This window comes from Moschus berezovskii, chromosome 2, assembly GCF_049115385.1.
Source record: "Moschus berezovskii isolate FMDL1 chromosome 2, NW_MosBer_1.0, whole genome shotgun sequence".
In the NCBI taxonomy this organism is placed as follows: domain Eukaryota; kingdom Metazoa; phylum Chordata; class Mammalia; order Artiodactyla; family Moschidae; genus Moschus; species Moschus berezovskii.
This window is the reverse complement of record NC_142461.1, coordinates 9,846,930-9,869,886: the sequence shown is the minus strand read 5'-3', so window position 1 is coordinate 9,869,886 and position 22,957 is coordinate 9,846,930. Positions and strand designations below refer to the sequence as shown.

The window sequence follows — 22,957 nt, the reverse complement described above, 5'->3', positions numbered from 1 at the left end:
ACTTTAAGGCCTGGCCTGGGTGCATTTAAGGCAAACGTAGTTCTACTCTTATAACCCAGACAGCAGCATATCAAACAAGGAACTCTTTTCTAGTTGCACCCCCATGTACTCCTGCCTGGGTAGTATACTCACCCTGTGGGCCGTACTGACTCCCCTGGGGACCATAGCTCCCCATGGAGTTCTGCTGGTAGGAGCCCATGCCTGTGTGCATCTGTCCTCCGGAAGGCTGACGTGGAGATAAGGCTGACCCGGGCTGGGGGGAACTGTACTGGGGCATCTGGGGGTTCCTCTGCATGTAACCTATTTGTGGGTAGTGTCCACACAGTTATTATATCAGCACCATGGGAACGAATGCTCTCCCTTATCCTAGGACTTCACCATCTACATTTTATTTAGCAAATACTTACATGAAGCCTCTTATTTTCTGTATAATTATGTGCTCTTTTAGGCACCCTCAAAAGTGACATAGTCATTAACCCAGGGCATACCAACTATTTCTACTAAATGGAGGTTTGGAGGAAAAAAAAAAAAAAAAAAGCAATGACCCCGCCCCAAATCCCTGAAAAATGCTGTAAGATTTATAGGGTAAAGATTTGAAGCTGAGTATTTAGTATTTGCTGACCAAATTAGGCACAACGGAGGGGTAATCCATCAAAACACATGACCAACAAAAAATGGCTGTGGGGAGATGTAACTCTGGAGCCAGCAAGATGGCCAAGCCCATCCTAACTTCACAACCTGCTGCTGAGATTGTCCTAAGCTTCATGGTCATGTAGTTCTCTAAAAGCTGTTGCAGAGATAATCACTCAAAGGTCTGCTTCTGCCCTCCACCCCTCTCCCTTGAAGCCAAGGCTCTCACCTCGATCTTGGGTAATGCTTGATTGGTTCATAGAAGGATGCATGATGCTGTCCGACTGGCCACTGGGTGGCCGAGGTGGCATCTGGTTGCCTGCTCCAGAGAGAGAAAGAAGTAAGCCAGTCATGGCTACACCGGGAAATCCTAGTCTGCAGGTTAAGTTCGAAGTGGAAACGGCTTCTGGGAAGCCCAAGAACCTCCCAGGATCACATACACTGGAGGATCCAGCAAAGGGGCTCCCACCTCCTTTCTTCAAATGCTGAAGGGAATCTCTCAGCCAGTGGAAGGCTGGGACTCCCTAATATCATGTCGGGGGGGTGGGGGGTGTGCAGGGGGCACAGCAGTCCTCTTTCCCTTTCCCCAAATGTCAGCACTTGAAGGTACCTGGCACTGCAGCAGGCGAGAGTGGTCCTGAGCGAGACTGAGCAACACTGGCAGGAGAGCCAACTGGGGACGGGGAGGGGCCTCGGATGCCAGGCAGGTGAGGGGAGGTGTGGGGAGAGAAAGGAGACTGAGCTGGGTTACTCTGCTCCCCTTGGCTGCTGGAAATCCCTGATGTGCTCACTCCAGGGCTCAGAGCTCCTTCTGTCCCCATGGGGAGATCATCTATTGAACCAGACAGATCCTGGAACATATACACAAGGATATGGATTAGCAATTTTGAGGCAGAAAGATTCTTTGTTCAACGATCCTACTACATGATTAACATTTCCTTAAACAGCCCAAAGTAAATACATGGCACACACTTATGTTCTCATGATAATAGAGCTTACATACAGCAAACTCTCTATTAAGGGCTAGATACAAAATAGTTTAGACTCTGCAGCCCATACAGTCTGTGTCATAACTGTTCAACTCAGGCTATCAGAGTGCAGAAGTAGTCACAGACAATTCGTAAACAAATGGATGTGATTGTGCCCTAACAAAATATTATTTATAAAAACAAGTAGCTAGCCCACAAGCTATTGTTTGCTGACCCCTGGTCTATCTAGCAGAAGCAGATTGAGTACTTTCATCTTCTTTCCCAGCCCCAGCTTCTATAGTCATGAGAGCAGCTCTTTCAGTGAGCCTTTAGTTCTCTTCCAACAGGGAAACTTACAACACTGCCAGCATGGCACCAGGAGCTATAAGAAAATGTTAACAAGTTTGGGCAACATTCACAGATCCCCTCTGCATCAGATTATTATAACCTACATTTACCAAGAACTCACTCCAAGTTGCCATACTTTAAAACATAAGGGGTAGGAGGTAAGAAAGGGATATATTACACAGACAATTCCTTAACTGCCAAGAAGGCCTAGGACTACACTCCTAACACCTGGCCAATAACAGGGATGAACAAATGTTTGCCAACTGAACAAACCAAGTTGTTTTTTTTTTTTTTTAAGTTTTATGTTTCAATGAGAACTTGGGTGTTTATTTGGGGGTTGTGATTAGGGACTGTGTCTTGAATTAAACTGTAAAGAGTTCACTCTTAAAAAAAAGTTCACGCTATGTCAGTAAACCCCAAGGTTAGCAATTAGGACCTCAATATGAAAAAATACTCAGAAAAAGAGAAAAAAAAAAAGAAGAGGGATTTCCCCAGTTAAGACTCCACACTTCCACTGAAGAGGGCATGGGTTTGATCCCTGGTCAGGGAACCAAGATCCTGCATGCCATGTGGCCTGGCCAAAAAAGAAAAAAAAGAAAGGAAGATATTCACCCCAGGAAATGTATCCCCACTCCACCCCAGCCCTAATTTCACTCTCTGGAAACACCACAGGCTCAACATCATACATTAACTTCAAGCTGGGAACTAACTATACCTTGAAGAAAGGATGAAAGCTTTGGGAACAGGCTCAGGTCTGGGAAAACCCTAAGACTCAAATGGTTAAGAAAAGAGTTCTCCTTAAAGAGACACATCTGAAGAGGAAAAAAGTCCAAAATGGCTTGATTTGAGTCTATTCCTATTCCCACAACAAGCTCACTTTGGAGAGATGAGTTTGAGGGGATTCTGACCCTAGATCAGACAGTAACACTGGAGATCAAAAAGCGCCTCTTAAGCTCTCCCCAAGTGTCCAGGGTGGTTGGACTTTCTGCAAACCAGTTGGTTACTTCACTAGGTTGGGAGTATTTCTGCTGAGTTTTGTGGAACAAAGCTTGCCTAGAAGGCAAGGTAGGTAGGTAGGTGTACATTTGTGTCTGTATTCAGCTCTCAGGGTTAGTTGAGATTTCAGAAAATGCTAGCTTTTCTATAAGAAGCAGACCCAGTACACCATCCCATGCTTTAAAAATGCAATTAGAATTAGTCTCAGCATGGAAGAGAGCCCAAGAAGCCCTCCTCTAGGTAACACCAAAGGGCCTCTTTCCTTTCAAAGGACTAAAGCACCTGGAGTTCTAAAGAGCCTTGGGTTCATTCCAACAGAGGATTCCTCCCACGTTGAGGGCTAAGCTGTCCCAGGACACCTGGCTTCTGAACCAAGAAGGGTAAACCCAAAGTGGCAGCAAGATGACAAGAGGAGCCAACTGTGTCGGCCAGAAAAGGCCTCAAAAGCCACTTGTTAAGCCCTGGTCTATAACAGAAACCACAGCCCAATGCTCTGTTTTAGGGACCATGAGCTTCCCTCGCATTCCTTCCTACTGTCTCCATTCCTTACCAAACCACCAGCTTCTGGTAATAAGAGCTACTTGCTTAGAGGAAAAAGAAATCAGCGTGTTTTGGAACAGAACAAGAATCAATGGTCCAGCCATAAGACAAGAACTCTTCAAATGGCCTTGAAAAATTATTTAAACATTTCTGTCTTTAATTAAACAAGTAAAACATGAACATTTTCATGGTAAAAATAGCTCAGATAGTACAAGTAAACTCAAAGTCCCCCTCTGCTCTCTTTTGGCTGCTTTCAATAGAGGCACCCCTATTCCATTTGGTATACATCCTTGGAGACCTTCTGAGGAACTGAGGAGGGGAAAAAAAATAAATGATGTCTAACATCACTAATTATCAGGAAAAAGGAATTCAAACCATAATGAGCCTCACGTCTATTAGGACGGGTATTGACAAAAAGTAGAAAGAAACCCATTTTGGCAAGGATGTGGAAAAAAGGGAACCCTCAGGAACTGTTGCTGGGAATATAAACTGGTACAGCCACTATAGAAAACAGTATGGAGGTTCCTCAAAAAATGAAAAAAAAAAAAAGAACTACCAAGTGATCCAGCAATTTCACTTCTGGATATTTATCCTAAGTAAACCAAAGCAGTAACTTGAAAAGATACATATACTACCATCTTCATTGCAACATTATTTCCAATAGCCAAAGCAGGAAAGCAACCTAACTACATTCACAGATGAATGAATAAAGAAAATGTGGTGTGTACACACACACAGGAATATTCAGTCATAAAAAAGAATGAAATCTTGCCATCTGTGACAACATGGATGGACCTCGGGGGCATTATGATAAGAGAAATAAGTCAGAGAAAGGTAAGTACCATATGATATTACTTACATGTGGAATCTAAAACAAAACAAAGCCAGCTCACATTGGTTGGCTGCCAGAGGGGGAAGGAGAAATGAGAAGGGAACAGTACAAACTTCCAGTTATAAAATAAATAAGCCAATGGGGTGTGATGTACAGCATGGTGACTAGAGTTAATAAAACTGTATATGTGATATCTTGGAGGCCTGGCGTGCTGTAATTCATGGGGTCGCAAAGAGTTGGACAAGACTGAGCGACTGAACTGAACTGAAAAGTTCTCATCACAAGAAAAAGAATTCTGCAACTATATGTTAGTCACTCAGTGGTGTCTGACTCTTTGCAATCCCGTGGACTACAGCTCTTCGGTCCATGGAATTTTCCAGGCAAGAATACTGGAATGAGTAGCCATTCCCTTCTCCAGATCTTCCCAACCCATGGATCGAACCTGGGTCTCCCGCACTACAGGCAGATTCTTTACCATCTGAGCCACCAGGAAGCCCCTGTAAACTTCATAGATGATGTTAACTAGACTCATTGCAGTACTCATCTTGCAATATACTGAATCATTATGTTATATACCTGAAACTAATATTCAGTTGTAAGTCAACTGTATCTCAATAAACAAAAATAAAAGGAAAAAGCCCTACCAGCTCACCGACCACTGCTACAAGGTCAGAGTAAAGCCTGCAAATGCTCCTTCAGTTACAGAGTGTGTTATAAATCAGGCTCTCCAGAGACACACAGGCGAATGTCCTAGTCCAGTTGAGGGATCCCAGGGGCCTAGAGGCCTGTGGTGGCAACGTGGCAGCTTCCTTCACAGAGGCACTCTGAGGAGAGCTGTCAGTTTTGGTAAAATGCCCTGAGGCTCCTCTAGAGAAAAAGTACTAAATAAACCACTTGTCAACAGCAGCCCACGTGGACTGGAATGCCTAGGCAGAGAATAATAGTAGAGAAAGAACCAGCATTAATCTTTTCATCTCTCTCATTTGATTGATATAAGGCCATTCCCTCAAAACTACCCTTTTCATCAGATGGCAACTGGTCGGGGGAGGGGTTGATTAAAAAAAGAAATTTTTTAAGAATCAGAAGGTTGTACTCCCTGGTGGCATAGGAATAAGAATCCGCCTGCCGATGCAGGGGACACAGGTTCGATCCCTGGCCCAGGAAGATTCCACATGCTGTGGAGCAACTAAGCCCATGCACCACAGCTACTGAGCCCAAGCGCTGGAGCCCGTGCTCTGCAGCCAGAGAAGTCACTGCCATGAAAAGCCTGCACACCGCAGCCAGAGAAAGCCCACGCATAGTGACAAAGACCCAGTGCAACCAAAATAAATAAACTGAAAAAAAAAAAAAAAAACCTAGACTGTTACCACAGGAAAGAACTGAGTTATATTAACGGTCATTTGAGCATCTATGATGCTTCGGACATTTTATGGAAGTGGAAGTGTTAGCCGCTCAGTCATGTCTGACTCTGACTCTTTGTGACGCCATGGACTATAGCCCACCAGGCTCCTCTGTCCATGGAATTCTCCAGGTAAGAATACTGGAGTGGGAGCCATTCCCTTCTCCAGGGGATCTTCCCCATCCAGGGATTAAACTCAGGTCTCCTGCATTGCAGGCAGATTTGTTACCACCTGAGCCACGCTATGTAGTTCCTTAATTTTCCATAATTCTCATATATAGGTACTAGTACCACTAATATGTTAAAAAGGAGTAAGTTGATGCTCCAAGAGACTAGGCTACATGCCCAGGTCACCCACCAAGTAAGTGACAGAAATTAAGACTTTGAACCCAAATCTGCTGAACCCCAAAGCTCCATTATGCTGTGATACCATAAAGACTGAGGAAAGCATCACAACCTTGAGTTAGGAGACTAAAGCTCTTGGTACTTATCAGTTGTGACCTTGGGCAAACTAGCAACAAGCTAGGCTTCAGTTCTGTCACTTAAAACGACGAGATGACTGGACAAATCTGAGTCTGTGATGCCCCTGGGGCATTTGCAAGAAACTCCACTGGCACCACATGGTCAGGGCCATATGGAAATACCAGCAGCAATACCCTGGAATAAGAAACACAACACCACGCGGCAGTATAAGATGTAAGACACACCCATCAGTCCCAGCAGCTAATCACAGGAAACGTTTTTATTGGGAAATGAGAGGGAGAGGTAAAGGCGGAAGACTCCAAAAGAGGTCTCCCCATTCCATCTACATGGACACTGCTCTAAACTCCACGTCCTTTTATTGCACAGGACACACCTCTGCTTTCTACCCTACAAAAAGCCAGTTTTTCAGGTCTTTTGTTCCACAAAAAGCCGGATGTCTGGTTGTTGAGTCAGACTTCAATGTGCCTAAAGAGTTCGACTTTCTACGACACTTAGCACACAAAGTCCAAACAATCTAAGCCCCTGTTTCGCTCTTTCTGGTGGGGCCACCTTTTAGCATTTCAGGACTCTGGTTTTCAGTTCTCCCAAGTCCACCCAACAGGTGCCTTCTAGGAGGACTGCTGAAAGAACTACAGCAATGCCCTGTAAGTAGAAAGATCTCTTTTCCCAGCTCTGCTTTCCTCCAAGCACAATCCTGCTGAGAGACAGGAGGTGAGGATCAACCCACTCAGTGCCCTGCCAGTTCCAAGGAAGCAGCAGGGCCAGGGAGAATTTCCTCACGTGTTTCCAACGTGTTTCATGCATTTTATTGCTCATCTACCATGCAGATCAAAAGCGCTGGAGCAGGTCCAACTATTTCACACAGAATCTCACACTCCAGGCTGGCTACCGCCCCGAAAGCCTTCGTTTCTTCACTTGAAATACTGCCCAATGTTATTTTGGGATGTGACCTGATAGAGGAAGCCCATAGGGATTCCATGACGATAAGCGTTCCAGCTGTGATTGGTTGCCCAGCCCCAGCGAGTGCCAGCATGGGTTTGTCAGGCTCTGCTGACAAACAGAACTCAGCAGCTAACACCTTCTCTTCACACCACAACAAAACCATGCCCGAAAAATCACACAGTCCATACCTCATCGGGGGTGTGGGGCGGGGGTTTGCTAGTGCTCTCACAGGAAGAGCTGCGAGTTCTAACATGAATTGGCTGCCTGATTGAGTACATTTTCAAGCAGAAAGATACCAGATCAGGGTTACAGAAGGGGGTTAAACAATCTCCCAAAAGAGACTCACAAGGATGACATCAGTTCATTTTGCTGAGCAGATTAAACAACATCAATAAGGAAGTTTCATGGCAATTTTCAGTTCAGGGTTTTCTCAGAAATTTGGCTGAATCCTTGAGAAATGGAGCTTTTGTTAACCCCCCAGATGGAGTTCTCATATTCTTTCACTTGTGAAGAGCTTTTGCCAAGCTGTGCCGACTACTGGCAGGGAAACCATCCACCCCAGGTAAATACTACACACACACTTGTAGTGAATGTGTGTGTGTGTGCAAGCATGGTGCATGTGTATGTGGTAGGAACTTCACAACTCAGCCACACTCACTTAAATGACAAGTCCCGGATGAAAAAAGTCCAAATGCACAGACTGAAGGGACCAAATCTGCACTAGCACTCTGTCAGCCTAGCCTAACGATCCACGGCCATGGAGGGAGGCTGCTCCCAGGCTGGAGAATGGGAGGAAATCCTAAAGAACACAGAAGAGGCTGGGAAACTTAACCTTTGATGAAAGGCAGGTGGTAGGAAAGGAGGCAATAGTTTTGACAAACTTCAAGGAAAAGACAAACTGAATTGCTTAGGAATGACTTAAGGCAAATAAGTTTTGGGGAGGCCTGATTTTTCATAAAGCCTTCTTCAAAGCAACATTTATTTGTCAAGGATCAGAGGAAGAAGAGACTACCTCTATCAAACACCTCCCCCGCCCCAAATATTCAGTACAATAATTCTCTTTCTTTCCTTCAGTCTTTGCTAAATGGAAAGATGGGTGATCTGACCCACCCAGACTAGAAGGGACTCCAGAGTTACATGACTGCTGCTCTGTTGTTCCAATGAGTGGTCTTCGTCCAAGAGATTAAATGCCAACCCTCCCTGGAGAGCAGTGCTTGCTGAAATGCCAGGAATGAATCAACACACAGAAGAGGCTGCCTCTTACTCCCCAGTCAGGGTTTAAGCAGGCACTAAGGAAGAAACGGGCTTCCCTTGTGGCTCAGCGGGTAAAGAATCCGCCTGCAATGCAGGAGACCAGGGTTCGATCCCTGGGTTGGGAAAATCCTCTGGAAAAGGGAAGGGCTACCCACTCCAGTATTCTGGCCTGGAGAATTCCATGGACTATATAGCCCATGGGGTCACAAAGAGTTGAAAACGACTGAGTGACTTTCACACTTCAAGGAAGAAGAAAGAAAAGACTATGAGACTGGCACTATCCTATAGTTGGGGACCATCATCCTGCCTGGACTACATTCACTGTGTGGAAAAGCAAAAACTGCTCTGGAAAAGACTCAGAGAACTCTTATTTCTTACCCCCTACCCCAAGTTTCCAAAAAAAAAACACACAAAAACCCTCACCAAACTCCCTCTTCTCTTTTTCTACAGGTTATTACTCTGTGGACAATGAATGATTTCTTCTCGGTACCGTCTGGCTGCCTGGTAGGGAATGCACAGTAGAGAAAAGGTCAGACTCTTCTTGTCTCCAGGATGCTTTTCAGGGCTCACCCACCTCCAAGAGGAAATCCCATACATGTACATGTTGAATTTCATAAAGAAAGCTCTGAGAGACCAAATACCCAAATTCAAAGAATGTTAGAAAGAGGAGTAAAGCAAGATCCTTTATGTCTCCCTCTTGAAGGGACTCGGAACTGACATGAACACGTGACTCTCAAGTGTCCAACCCAAGGGCACACGGCTGTCACACATTTCATTCTCACAGCCTCCTCTGAGGCAGGGATCACGCCCACTGCAGCAAAGAAGCAAGAAGCTCAGAAGGTAAACGACTTGCCCAAGTCTCCTGTTAAACAGGAGAACTGGCTTTTAACCCGTATTTCTGACTCCAAAGACTGCACTCTTCCCACCATAAGGTGGAAGCTTGCCAATAGCTCCACACAATGTGCGACAACAGCCTGTCTCCAGACATGCTGGGTGGTTAGCTGCACGACTCTAAGGCTGACCTCACCAGGCATCACTGAGTTCTTCTGCAGAAGGAAAGAACAAACGAGATAATTCAACTCCCCACGTCTACCATGCTGTGTGTCGCTCTCTTTCCTAGACACTCTTCCTTACTAAACTTTCTTTCATGGTTATTTCACGTCAGCCCTCTCACCTATAACTTTCTTAATTCAAGCCTACTTTTTCTAAATTACAGGGTATAGTACTTTTCCTCACCTCTGGGTCCTCAGAAGGGTACTTAAAGGATGGAGCGGGGGAAGAGAATGACTTAGAATCTGGGGAGACAAGCAGAAGTCCCATGAAAGTAGGTATGTGATCTCTGCCTGTGTCCCTGTGCCCTAATCCTACTATCAGGCACAAGGGTGGGGCTCAGAGAGAGAAGTCAACACATTCCTGGCCTCCAGGTGGCCTCATCTCTGGTAATTTCAAACCCTCACACTTTCTTCCTCACCCGGCCTTGTAGCCACCCTTCCAAACTGCAGGACAATTGGGTCTTGCTGAGGAGCCCCAAACCATAACAGAGGAAAGCTCCTTTCCAGGGTCATGAGCCAAGCAAGCTCCAACCCGCTGCCCACAGCCATGCAGGAACAACGGGGCAACAGAGCGCGCCTTAGCAGCCCCGGGCGGCCCGTCCCCCAGCCGTCAGACAACCAGGTGGGAGGCCGGCGGCGTGAGGTCGCACTGTCAGTGCAGCGGCTACAGACCGAGACTGTTTTCTGCCTTGGGGACTTCAAAGATGAGAACAGCTTCGTAGGGGCAAAGCCTCCACAACCACAGGATAACCTCCCTGATCCCCACTCCCTCCACAGACAAAGCCCAGAGTCCCTTCAAGATCCTCCAGATGCAAAGTTCAGGACTGGTGGCACTGTGCTGAATCTGCCCCTTTCCTCACTAGCCCATGGGACGAGATCCTTCAATGTCACTGCTAATGCCAGGCCCAGCAAAGATAAAATGCTCGATAAACATTACTCAGAAGCATCCTCTTTAGATCCAATCTCTATTAGTCTCTCTCTGACAGTCCTTCCCTCACCCCAACACTGCACCTTCACTCTAGACCGCCACAGGTGAAGGAGGGACTCTTGGGTGTTGTCATCAAGGGAACTGACTTTCCTGACTACAACTGAGCAGTGCGACGCTGAAAGGCCCTCGGCCACCTGGACAGAACTCTCGACAGAACTGCACTGCAGGGAGGAACGTCTGGAGAGGAGGCTATTGGGAGGCAGGTCTCTATGTCACTGGAGAAATTTCTATCTAATTACAAAAATACAAGAAGCCGCTGTCCTAATCCACCTCAGCAGAATCTCTTGAGGTAGGTCTGACCCTTTGAGTAAAGGCTGAGGGCGCCGCTGAGGTGAAAAGAGGGGAGAAGAAAGAGTGCCGCGCTGCTGGCATTCCTACAGTGGGCACCCCTTCAAACGGCAGCTTGGCCACTGCAGCAGCCATTGATTTTCCAGGGGTCGATACTCTGCTCCCACAGATCTGCTCAGCTGGAGGCTGAATCACATTGAGTGCTTCTGCTCAACATCTCCCTGCACTGGCCCCGCCCCAAACCAATAAAACAAACACCAAACACAATGCGAGTTGGCGACAGAGAGATGGTGCTCCCCACACACACCCCCACCCCCAGAAAAATTATAAACACCAGTTCAAGGGAACCAAAGCTACATGGGCAACCCACAAGATGCTGCCTGGGCCAACCCACAGACCCCAGAGAGCCTTTTAATCCACTGCCCAACATCCCCACAGAGATCTTTCTAAAGATGTAGACATTCTACATAAAAAAAATCCAGGTTCCCAACTTGTAAAAACAATAGATCCTGGAACTCCCAGACAGCGCTGATGGATTGAAACCTTGCTTTCCAGTTTGTCACAGACTCCACCAGGTCTGTATGATACCATGTTACTACCTGACCAGTCTTCTGACACACACCCCTCCCCCAACCAGGGTTTCTCACTTAGGCCAGGATCGAGAATGTCTTCTCTAGTCAAAAACCACCTCTTGGCCAAAAATGTACAGTGTGTACTAAGGGTCACTAGCTAAGACTCAAATTTGGAAAAAAAAAAAAAAAAGAAACTAGGGCAGAGCTGGGTCTGAGTTAGAGCAGTCAAGATCAGTGCATATTTATGGAAAAGGGCTATTCTAATCCCAGTAGGAAAAGAGCACTGTAAAGCTAGAGAAGGCAAAGAAGTGAAGAACTCCCTACTTTCTCCAAGTCCTGCATTCCATCAGGAAGGCCAGCCACACAGACCATGTTCCTTCATGGTCATCAGCTTGGATCCTTGAACTTGAGCAAGGAGACTAGGAAAAGGGGAACAGGAAAATAACACAGAAAACACAGTAGAATTCTGGGTCTGAGAAGTGCAAGGGGGAGGGGTACTGCCTTGAGCTTCCAGCTCCTTTGGCTGCTCCTCAGAAAAACAGCAACCAGAGAGCAAGGAGGATGTGGCGTACGCCAGTGGGGAAGGTGAGGCTGGCACTGTGCTGAACACAGTGCAGACCAAGGTCTGGGGGGCTGGGTGGCCTCCTTGGTTTGATATTTAAAGCTCTAAATGTGTATCTGCCAGTGGTCTTCCCTACCATGACCTACAGGTCTAGATAAAATTCAAAAATTTAGAGGGAGGGGAGTGGAAGAAAACAAATCTGAGTGAGAAATGGATAGAATCTTAAACCAGAAAAGACAGCCATCAACCCTGAAGGGCTTTAAAACCAAAAGAACCAACTCTATATGTAGGGAAAGACATAGTCAAGTCCTAAAGGTAGAAGACAAGGGAGGGAGAGGAGGGAATGGCAAATATTCTTGGTGACACTTCCTCTGAATACAGATCCTCTGAAGCTATCTGGAACTCGATTTCTCTTCTACCTTTCCCCCAACTATCAGCAAATTACCTTCTCTCATCTCAGTAAACAACACTCAGTATTCTTCCCACATCAAAGCTGGCCTTCAGGAAGGGACAGATATGCTGTCAGCTTAAGCCTTCAATGCCCAGTTCCCACCTTCAACAAGGCAAGGCTTCTTAGCTCCCTTGGGAAGTCAAATGGGAAGCAAGCTAACAGTTTGGAGGTGAGCTCCGCCTCAGGGCAATCAGAGATTATGTCACAATACCAGACAATTCCATGCTGACAGCAGGTGAGGAGGAGGAGGAATAGGTTCTGGCCACCAAAGTGGACAGAACAAGAGATCAAGCAGTGGCCCCCAGAGGGACAGCCCTAGATCACATACCAGTTTCATCACAGCTTTCAGGTAGAAAGCCAAATATCTTAGAAATATGAGAAAAAGACAACAGAGCTGATTCTACGCTTGATTTATCAGGTATGTTAACACAGCTCCACACCTATGGGCCCTCCCCTCTGGGCCCAGATTCTGACTCTGCTACAGGGGGCCCCTACTGGTTTCTGTAAAGACAGCATTGCTAGGGGAACTTTGTTCAAAAAGCCCAAGATACCCTCTCACCCTCCACTGCTTCTCACCCTCTTCCCCAGAAAAACAAGACACAGCTTGGCAGTCCCACACCTAGAGGCTAGCTTTTGGATTTTGGTTGGTCTTCTTGAAGGAGGACAATGGCAGAACCAGGGCAGGTACCTCACTGAGGTCATCTCCCAAACAGCTTTGCAGAAGACTGTAAAAGCACCAACAGGAGAGAAGAGGAAGAGGAGATAAAGATGGAGGAAAGCCACTATCACCAAGGCAACTGAGTTCATCCATATGTTGACTCAGGAAATTCAAGAAATTCGAGCTTTTGAGGTTTTTTCCTTCCAGAATAAATGCTTCCTACATCTTCCTGGGGAGCAGACCCAAACCCAGAAGCTACAGTATCATTACCTTTGCCTAGAAGTCTCAGTCTCACACCTCTCCATCCCACCTCCTTCCCTTTCTCCAAAGAGAAAAAAATATGGAAGACAAAGTCTGTCTTTTTAATATGGCATTCTTCCTTCTCTTAAAGGAGCTTTTTGCAGATCCTTTATAGGAGTTGGGTCTAATAGTAGAAACAATGGGCTAGAAGTCAGGGAACCCCATGTTCTCAGTTACTGAATGACCTTAGGCAAGTCCTTTACCCTTTCCGGGCCTTCGGTTCTCGCATATGTAAAGTGCGGGGTGAAGGGGGATGATGGTGTTTGTGTTAGTGTGGTGAATATTCTGTGGAGTAGCTCATGCTGCCTCCACTCTGCTCTTCCTAATTGCAGAGGTTAAAAAGCAAAAAAACTACATTTCCCAGAATCCCCCTGCAGATGCTTCTGGCTATAATTCAGGTTCTGCTAATTAGAATCAGACTCAAGATTAGATCAAAGTATGGCAGTGACCATACTTCTGTCTCCTTCACTTGTTTCTACAGGAACATTTTGGTTTCATCTTCCAGTTAACTGGGTGCTAGTTCTGGTGGCTGCAGCTGCTGCTGCTTGATTCCAGCTTACTGATCCCTGGATAGCAGATTGAGAACACTCAAGTTGACAGTGGCTCACAAGTGGAAGTTCCCTTGGTGGCTCAAATCTAGGTCTAGAACCTAATTCCCGGAGGACAAGCCTAGAGGCATGCTCCCTCAATCCTCTGACCAATCTTCAAGCCTTATTTGCTATATTAAATCCTTCTCTATTAAACCACCAAGGGTTTAGTATGGCCTAGGTTCAGTGTAGAAACCACTCTATCTGATACAATTTTGTCAGATGACATGAAGAGTGGCTGTGAAGAAGAAGAAATTATTCACAAAGCATATTCCCTAAGTCAGAGCCTTCTGAGGAAAAATGGGCAAGATGGGGAAGCCTAGAACTTTAAAATACATTTGTCCAGGACAACTTCCTTCAGTTCTTCCCTTTTTACCATCTTCCTGTACTTTCTCCCTCCCACTCTTAAGCTCTGTGGTGGGGGGGGGAGCTGAATGGCTCATGGAAGATGGAAGGTTGAGTCAGCACATGCTTTCCTTTCCATCCCTATATTCTCTGCAAGCTTTTACTCTGCTGAGGGTAGCATTACCTGCCCAACCCCAGATAAGTATTCTCTGGGCTTGGGCTAGAGGGGGCACTAACTGTCTTCCTCAGAAGCAGGAAATATGTTTACATAATCCAGGGGGTAAAGAACCAGGGCACAGCCCTGCAAAGCTAATGACCAAAGACACGTTTGGCCCATACAAGATCCTAGTTTATCTTCTTATACCAATTTCTGGTTGAAGTAACAAACCACCAGCTTCCTGCAGCAGGAGTGGGGAGAAACTGAAAACACAGGGTCAAATTCAAGTGGCATGCTTGGTGGGACGGGGTATTTCCCACCAGTCCTCAGTAATGCTAACTAAGCCCAGGAGCCATCACGCTAGAGGTAAGGCTCGGTTAGTTTTCAGAATGAAGTTTTCTGAAGAAAACAAAAGGTTCCAGCAAGAGGAATCTGTGTGAGACACACAGGCAGGAAGCAGAGCTGAGCCACCAGCAACTAGAATAGAAACAGGAAACGGGCCCAGGAACAAGCATACAGGAATCTGCTGCAGGCAGCACCGGCCCCAGCAGGCGCCAGGCAGCAGCAAGGCCGAAGCAGTGGGGCTAAGGTGCAGAAGCAGATTGGCTGGTCCTGCCAGAGCACCAGCGCTCTAGAGAAGCGATGGCTACCTGCACAGGGCACATGCGGCTCTGAGCACTCTGGGCAGATGTGACAGAGTGGGTGGTGATTTCCTTTTTGAGACTTTGTAAGAGCACCTGGGTTACAATTCAAGGGGACCGAGCACAGATAGACAGTCAGATATAAAGAAAACAGGTCACTGACCTCAGAATGGCTCAGCTTCTCTGGGTACCAAAATTGCTAGTGACATTTCTGTTATCCCTTAAAAAATAAGCCATCAAAAACCTAGGCAAAACCTGTTGGTCCTGCCTCCTTTTACCACAAAAGGTAACAAAAGGGAACATAGTATAAAACTTAAATCCTTCAAACATTCCAGTTTATTAAGCTTTTAGAGAATTTCTGTCACTTCTACCCCTCACCAATAAACCTAGACAACGAAAAGCAGGTCCCCAAGCTCAGGTAGGTAGTAAGAACCTACAGGCTAGTCAACAAAGGTTTACTAAGATTTGCCTAACACCGGTAATTAGACACAGGTCTGAATGCTCAAGCAGAAGTACCAGCATAATGCTACACCAACATGAAGAAAATGGGAAGAAGTCCCAGAGAAGGTATTTCACAGCTAGGTTTTGAAGCCCAAGTAGAACTTTGTTGGACATTAAAAAAAAAAAAAAGTGGCAGGGGGAGGAGTAACAGAGATGACACACACACCTTAAGCCAAAGGACAGTGGCTCTGTGAGGACCAGGAGTTGTGAGGAGCGTAAAGGCACCCCTGAGTGGCCAGAGATGAGGTTGCAGAGGCATGCTGGGAGTGGAAGATGGCCCCATAATAGGTTCTGGGCTGTAGGCACAGGGAGCCAGGGCTCCCAGAGCACACACAAAACAACTAGTTTACTAGACATAGTAACCTTTATTAGAGGAGACTGGTGGGCTACAGTCCATGGGGTCACAAAAAGGTGGACAAGACTGAGCACGCTTGCATGTGCGTGCATGCACGTGCACACACACACATACACAGAGTCTCTGGCAAGATATTTCATTTGCAAATTTTACCCAGCTTTCAGGGTCTAACTCTTCCTTAAGACACATGAATCACCTGAAGACCTTGTTAATAGTGTTGGATTCAATAAAGGTGGTGTAGGGCCCAAGAATCTGCATTTCTCACAAGCTCCCAGGTAATATCTGTGCTGCTCGATAATGGAACACATTTTCCTCAGCAATAAGGATCTGACTGATTACAGTTTCACCATTAATCACAACACTTTTTAAGAAAAAAGGCACAGAACAGGGCTTGCTCCCATACAACACAAGGGAACCAAAGAACCATTCTCGTCAACTTTTCATTGTTGGAGCTGATGCCCTGCTTGGTGAGCTCCTTCAGCAGGTCTGACCTATAGATTTAACCACCTTCCCTCTCCCACTTCCTCCCTGTCCCTTCAGTTCACAACTCATCTATGCTTCCATCACAGGGAGGTCTGGGGGAAGAAAGGGAAATGGATATCCATTTACACTCCTCCTTTTAGGATAAATCTGCTGCTGCTGCTGCTAAGTCACTTCAGTCGTGTCTGACTCTGTGTGACCCCATAGACGGAAGCCCACCAGGCTCCCCCGTCCCTGGGATTCTCCAGGCAAGAACACTGGAGTGGGTTGCCATTTCCTTCTCCAAGGATAAATCTAGTAAATGATAAATGACAAAGAATTGAGACTTTTGGCTAAATATTCTAACTCCAACCCTTAGTTTACTATGTAAAACAGAAGTGATTATTAAACTCAGTACATTTCAATTCCTGCCCTTCCAGGAGGATTCACTATGGCTGAAGATCCTTTCCGCCTCACACCTGCCCTTTAAGATTCAGATTCTGTAAGAGTTCCTTTCCATTTTCTCTTTCCAGATCACTATAACCCAAGCTCTCAAGATCTGAGAACATCACAGAAGTAAAGCTTGAGTGTGAGTAGGTACCCTGTTGTTAAGTAGAAATGTAAAGGAGGGCTTGGAAACTCAAGCTATAAAAGAATACCTTTCGATAATTTAACTGACATTAAAAATCTTATTTCTATTTACTTCACTCCTGGCATCAACAACTTTCACTCCTGTCCAACCAGAGCAAGCAAGTATGGTCTAGATCTTCAATAGCAGCCTCTAAGACTTTTTCGGTCACAGATATAGTGTCCCTTTTAAGCTAACCCAGTGCCCCTGATTCCCTTCTCTTGTTAACTCCTGGAGGATGTGCCTGTTTATATCTTCCTAACACTCTGGCTGTCCAAGGGACTCTCAAGAGTCTTCTCCAACACCACAGCTCAAAAGCATCAATTCTTCAGCACTCAGCTTTCTTTATGGTCCAACTCTCACATCCATACATGACTACTGGAAAAAACCATAGCTTTGACTATATGGACCTTTGTCAGTAATATCTCTGCTTTTTAATATGCTGTCTAAGTTTGTCATAGCTTTTCTTCCAAGGAGCAAGCGTCTTTTAATTTCACGGCTGCAGTCACCATCTGCAGTGATTTTGGAGCCCGAGAAAATAAAGTCTCTCACTGTTTCCATTGTTTCCCCATCTATTTGCCATGAAGTGATGGGACCGGATGGCATGATCTTAGTTTTCTGAATGTTGAGTTTTAAGCCAGCAATTTCACTCTCATCTTTCACTTTCATCAAGAGGCTCTTTAGTTCCTCTTCGCTTTGAACTGTGGTGTTGGAGAAGACTCTTGAGAGTCCCTTGGACTGCGAGATCAAACCAGTCAATCCTAAAGGAAATCAGTCCTGAATATTCAATGGAAGGACAGATGCTGTAGCTGAAGCTCCAATCCTTTGGCTACCTGATGTGAAGAAATTACTCATTGGAAAAGACCCTGATACTGGGAAATACTGAAGGCAGGAAGAGAAGGGGATGACAAAGGATGAGACAGTTGGATGGCATCACCGACCTGATGGACATGAGTTTGAGCAAGCTCTGGGAGTTGGTGATGGACAGGGAAGCCTGGCGTGCTGCAATCCATGGGGTCGCAGAGAGTCAGACATGATTGAGTGACTGAACTGCACACCCCAGCGTCAACTTCATTATTTTGTACCCTATCTGCTTTATACACATATGGATCTTGAGATGAAGCTGAGGAATTCCGGCCAATTCAGCTGACTCCTCTGAGCATGCCTTTCAAGAGTCCTATTCACCTTTACACCCTTCCCTTACTCATTTCCTTCCCTCCAGGCTCAGAAATCAGGGCCTCTCCCTACCTTAGAAGGATCCCAATAAACTGCTTCATGACAAATTCAACTTGAGGTTCCTTGAAAATACATTAGATGCAGACCATCTTTGTCCCTTTCTTTGGCTTCCAGAAATATGACACAACCCTAGGCCCCCTCCAACCTTTCCAGTCATGTGCTGGGCGCTTCTACTCAGTGACCCCCAAGCACAGTCCAGCGTGCCATATGACTCCTCACTCCACGCTGCATGGCCTGGGAGGTTTAACTATTAACCACTATGCAGACAACTCTCAAACTCTCCCCAGACTCAGCTCTTACCTGAGTTTCAGCCTCCTAAACTCCAACTAGTAATGAAACATGCATTTTTAGACATCTCATTGTATGAAACTTAACTTCTCCTCAAAGGTGAGTTTTCCTATTAACCTTCTATTTCTGTCAATGAGAGCCCCACCCTCCCCAAACCTGGTATATCAAGACTGTTATATTTTTCAGCCAGTAGAATCCACTTAATCCCAGTTCTACAGATTCTTTCCTGAGCACCTCATAACTAAAACTAGGTAGCTATGTAAATGAGGCTGAGGAGTAGAACTCTACTGAACGCTAGAATTATTTCAATAGTTTAACTCATCCTCTTGCTTGGAGACTATCCCCTTTCCAAACCATATTACACACCAGTGGGTCATTTTTGTTAAAACATTACCTTCATCATGTTATTGCCCTAATTATGTATCTGCAGGCCTATCAGATCAGATCCAAGTGGCTTACTTATCCTACCAGGGCTCCAGCCCCTGTGATCTAGCTTTCCTTCCTGTTCCTGCCCACCTTAGGAAGCCTGATCCTGACCAGCCCCCCAGAAGTCATCCACACTGCACCCCACCCCCAGCGAGCCTCAGCACAGCACTTTTCCTTTCCACCCCGTCCAAGACATCCGTATCTAGTTCATTCTAATTAAACTTCTGCCATGATGTCTCCCCTCTATGACTTTACATTTTTATGTTTATTTTCAATTGAGTGATGATTACTTTACAATATTGGCTTCTTTCATACATCAACATGAATTAACCACAGGTGTTCATACGTTCCCTCCCTCTTAAATCTCCCTCCCACTCTACTCTTTAGACATAAATAGATCAGTGACTTCACCAAACCCTGACAGCACTCACTGTAACATTCAGGCACACATTTTCTATTTTACCAATGAAACAGAGGAGGATCCCTGAGGGTTACAACCATATCATAGTCAGAATCACCCATTTAAGAGTTCAGGTTACCTCAGAAGTCATCGGAGTTCAACCCTTGCCGGATGCATCTAGGCCTTCTATACAACAACCGGAGCAAATGGGGTGCCAGAATTTACTCCAGAGACAGGGAGTTTACCTACTTTTCTTTCTGAAATATCCTCAGTCCTCCAGATCACAAACCAATCTGTATGTCACACTTGGGCACAGCCCTATAGGAATCAAGTAGTCAGAGGTAGTGTAACTTGTGAAGTTTGATTCTTTAAAGATGGTCACCCTGGTGATTATGTTGAGGATGGACTTGGAAAGAAAAGAAACAGCTCAGGACTCCATAGCAAACAAACACTGGGTGAGAGATAATGGGAGCCCGACAGAAAGGCAATGAGGAAGGACAAGGGATCCAGTGATGAGTGCCAGAGAACGAAGAGTTCTCAGGGTACAGCTGGCAACGCAAGAGATGCCCTAACCCAGGAATAAACTGCAGGGGTCCCGGCTGCAGGCAGTCTGTCTCTCCCAGGTCTCTCTTCCGTCACCCATTTTCAACCTAGTCTTCCTTCCAGATCATCAAGAATCAAACTACAGCATAAGTCACCACTATTACTCAAGTTGCCATGTGGCTTCCCAGTACAGTAGTTTTTTTCTTCCCTTTTCAAAGGACTACCAAAGATCACTGCTATTCAAGTATGGTCTTAAGAACTACAGCACCACCTGAGAGCTTGCTAGAAATGCAAATTCTACCCCACAACCACTGAATCAGAATCTCTCTGGGTGGATGTCAGTAATCTGTGTTTTAATCAATCTCCAGATGATTCCTAATGCATGCCTAAGTTTGAGAAGCAGTGACATAACTAACTTCCCCAGATTAAAGCTTTTAATCTGATATCCATTTTGCACCACTGAATGGCAACTCTATTCCAGGTAAACTTCAAGCCTGTAAATTTACAAATGGGCATCAGTAAGAAAAACTTGGGAAGCCATCATTACTCTTAAAGAAACCACATACACTTGAATGAATCACTTAAATAGAAGCTTTTCAAGGTGCAACTATTCCAAGTCATTCTCAGAAATGACTATAACCAAAAGTCAGAAACCAATTTTCAGATGAGTCCCTTACAGATTTCGCCCCCAAATAAAGAAAACTAAAGACTTAATGAAACACCATGAGATTTGCTCACCTATCCCTTACAAGAACTTTTTATTTTTTTGGCGGGGGCAGTGGGGGGGTGGGGGAGCTGCACTGTGTGGCATGTGGGACCTTAGTTTCCCTGACCAAAGACTGAACCTGTGCCCCCTTGCAATCGAAGTGTGGATTCTAGACCCCTGGACTACAGCAGGGAAGTCCCAAGAACCTTCTTAACATATTAAGGTGAAGTGAGACTATTTTACAAGATAATGACAAATCCTAACCCCACTTCTTCCTAAGGCTACTGTCAGGAAGCACAAATAAATTAACTTATCCTTTAAAATGAAGTTTGGGTGGTCCCATAACAGTCTGTAATAACTGTCTTGCACTAGCAGGGAAAACAACAATTTGGTAATATGGTCAAGTTGTACCCTGTCAGCCATACACTGTTTGGATGAGCAATGAATCTGCTCAGGTGTACCTATTCAATGAGTTGGAACCTATTATACAACAAGCATTATGACAGCAATGAGCAAGACAGAGCAAGTCTGACCCTCAGTGAGCTTGAAATAAGTAACAGAAATTATCCTTGAGATGAGCACTGACAAGATGAACGGGCACTAACACGGTCAACTGTAGGAAAGGAGCCCGCCACAGCCCGGACTAGAGAGGATCTCTACTAGGGCTGTAAACCAGAATCACCCAGCATAGCTCCTAGCATGCCAAAGCCCAAGCCTTACCCCATACCAAACAAATCAGAATTCTGTGAACCCTGGCCATTGGTTTTAAAAATCATTTGCTTCCCAGGTAATTCTAACATGCAGGCAAGGCAAAGAACTACTGGTCTTGGGTATAATGAGACACTGTTTGGGGTACAGAGGTCAGGAAGACAAGGCCTGCCCTCCGGGAGCTCTCTGTCTAGTGGGAAAGACCCAACAACCCAAAGGTATTAGCAAAATGCTCTAGCAACATGTAGCAAAAAACCCTCAGATCCAGCATAATGCTGCTCTGGGCACAAGGATGGGGAAGCAATCCCAATGGATTACATAAGGTGCTTTTACCTGTGGCAGCAAGGTTTGGCTCAGGCACAGAATTATTCTTTATACCTTTTCATACATCTTAAATATTGCAGGCTTTTAAAAAAAGTAAAAATAAAAACTGCCTTTAGTCAGTGAAGGCAACATGGAAATTATTTAAGCTGAATTTTGAAGCTTGAGGGGTTTTCTGAGGAAATGATTCTGAAGATGTAGTCTGAAATATAAACAGAAAAGTCAGAAGGAAAAGTACCTTAGGCAAAGGGAAGACTGTGCGCAAGACCTGGAAGCAGAAAAGGCATGGGGCCCTATAGAAACTGAGAGAAGGCAGAAAGCAAAAAAGGATGAAGCAGAGGTTTGCAGGGGCTTCCCTGGTGGCTCAGACAATGAAGAATCCGCCTGTAATGCAGGAGATCTGGGTTGGGAAGATCCCTTGGAGGAGGCAAACCACTCCAGTATTCTTGCTTGGAGAATCCCCACAGACAGAGGAGCCTGGCAGGCTGCAGTCCATGGGGGTCCCAAGTGTCAGACACCACTGAGTGACTAAGCACACACACAAAGGTTCTCAGAGCGTCGTTCTTGGTCTGGCATCAGCGGCAGCATCAAGAATCTGTTAGAAATGCAAATTCTCAGGTCTCACTCCAGACTTACTAAACCAGAAAGAGGTGGGGAGGCACGGATAGCCTTGGTAATATTAAGGATTTTGGATTTTATTCTTAAATTAATCAAAAATAATTGAGAGGTTTTAAATAGAGGAATAACATAATCAGGATAACAGTAACTAAATGGTTTGGTGTTAATAGCTGAGCAAAAACTCCTCAAAATCTAATTTTTGTAATAATCAGGATCAGAAACCATACTGAGTCTTTAAATCAAGGGTCACAATCATAATGCCTTCAGGGCTAAGCTGGAAGGGTGCCTGAGTGGAAAGAGGGATGTGAAAAAACTGAAGGGGCTGCCCTCCGGTCAGCAGAGCATCTGCTCTGGAGCCAAACACAAACACGTGTTGAGTGGAGGGATACACTGGTGAACCTAGGGCTCCCTTATCACAGCTGCTTAAGAAAGGAGTGGGCTCCTTGCAGGGAATCCCGCCTTCTCCTTTCTTCAGATGTGACTATTTCCCCAGCCTGGCTAGGCAAATCTGGCATCAAACCAGAATAAATTTCAAAGAACAAACCACCTTTTGTTTCTTTGTCTAAGTAGCAGAGGGATAAAAAGCAATTCAACAAACAAGATGCCAATAACCCGGCCAGTTCACCTCCCACATGGAGCTTCTACTGCTACAGAACAAATGACCTGTTTGGATGAACCGGGGCCGAAGCCTGAACCTGGGAACGCTCCTTGTGATGGGCTACCCAGGAACAGCTCTCTCCTGGGTCCAAGAGGCTATGGACTACTGGTATCTTCA

At 45.6% G+C, this 22,957-nt stretch overlaps 1 protein-coding gene across 4 annotated transcripts in view; it reads right to left on the bottom strand.

Moving 5' to 3' along the window:
* ARID1A (AT-rich interaction domain 1A) overlaps positions 1–22,957 on the bottom strand; it is a 69,504-nt gene that overhangs the window by 16,243 nt on the left and 30,304 nt on the right. For 2 of the 4 annotated variants that reach the window (XM_055396970.2, XM_055396972.2), the window contains exons 5-7: positions 1,241–1,481; positions 860–952; positions 133–300 (exon numbers count right to left, since the gene is read on the bottom strand). In XM_055396970.2, coding sequence (XP_055252945.1) covers positions 133–300; positions 860–952; positions 1,241–1,481 — 502 coding nt within the window. The remainder of the gene's footprint in view (positions 1–132; positions 301–859; positions 953–1,240; positions 1,482–22,957) is intronic. The other 2 variants (XM_055396971.2, XM_055396974.2) reach the window with 1 other exon arrangement.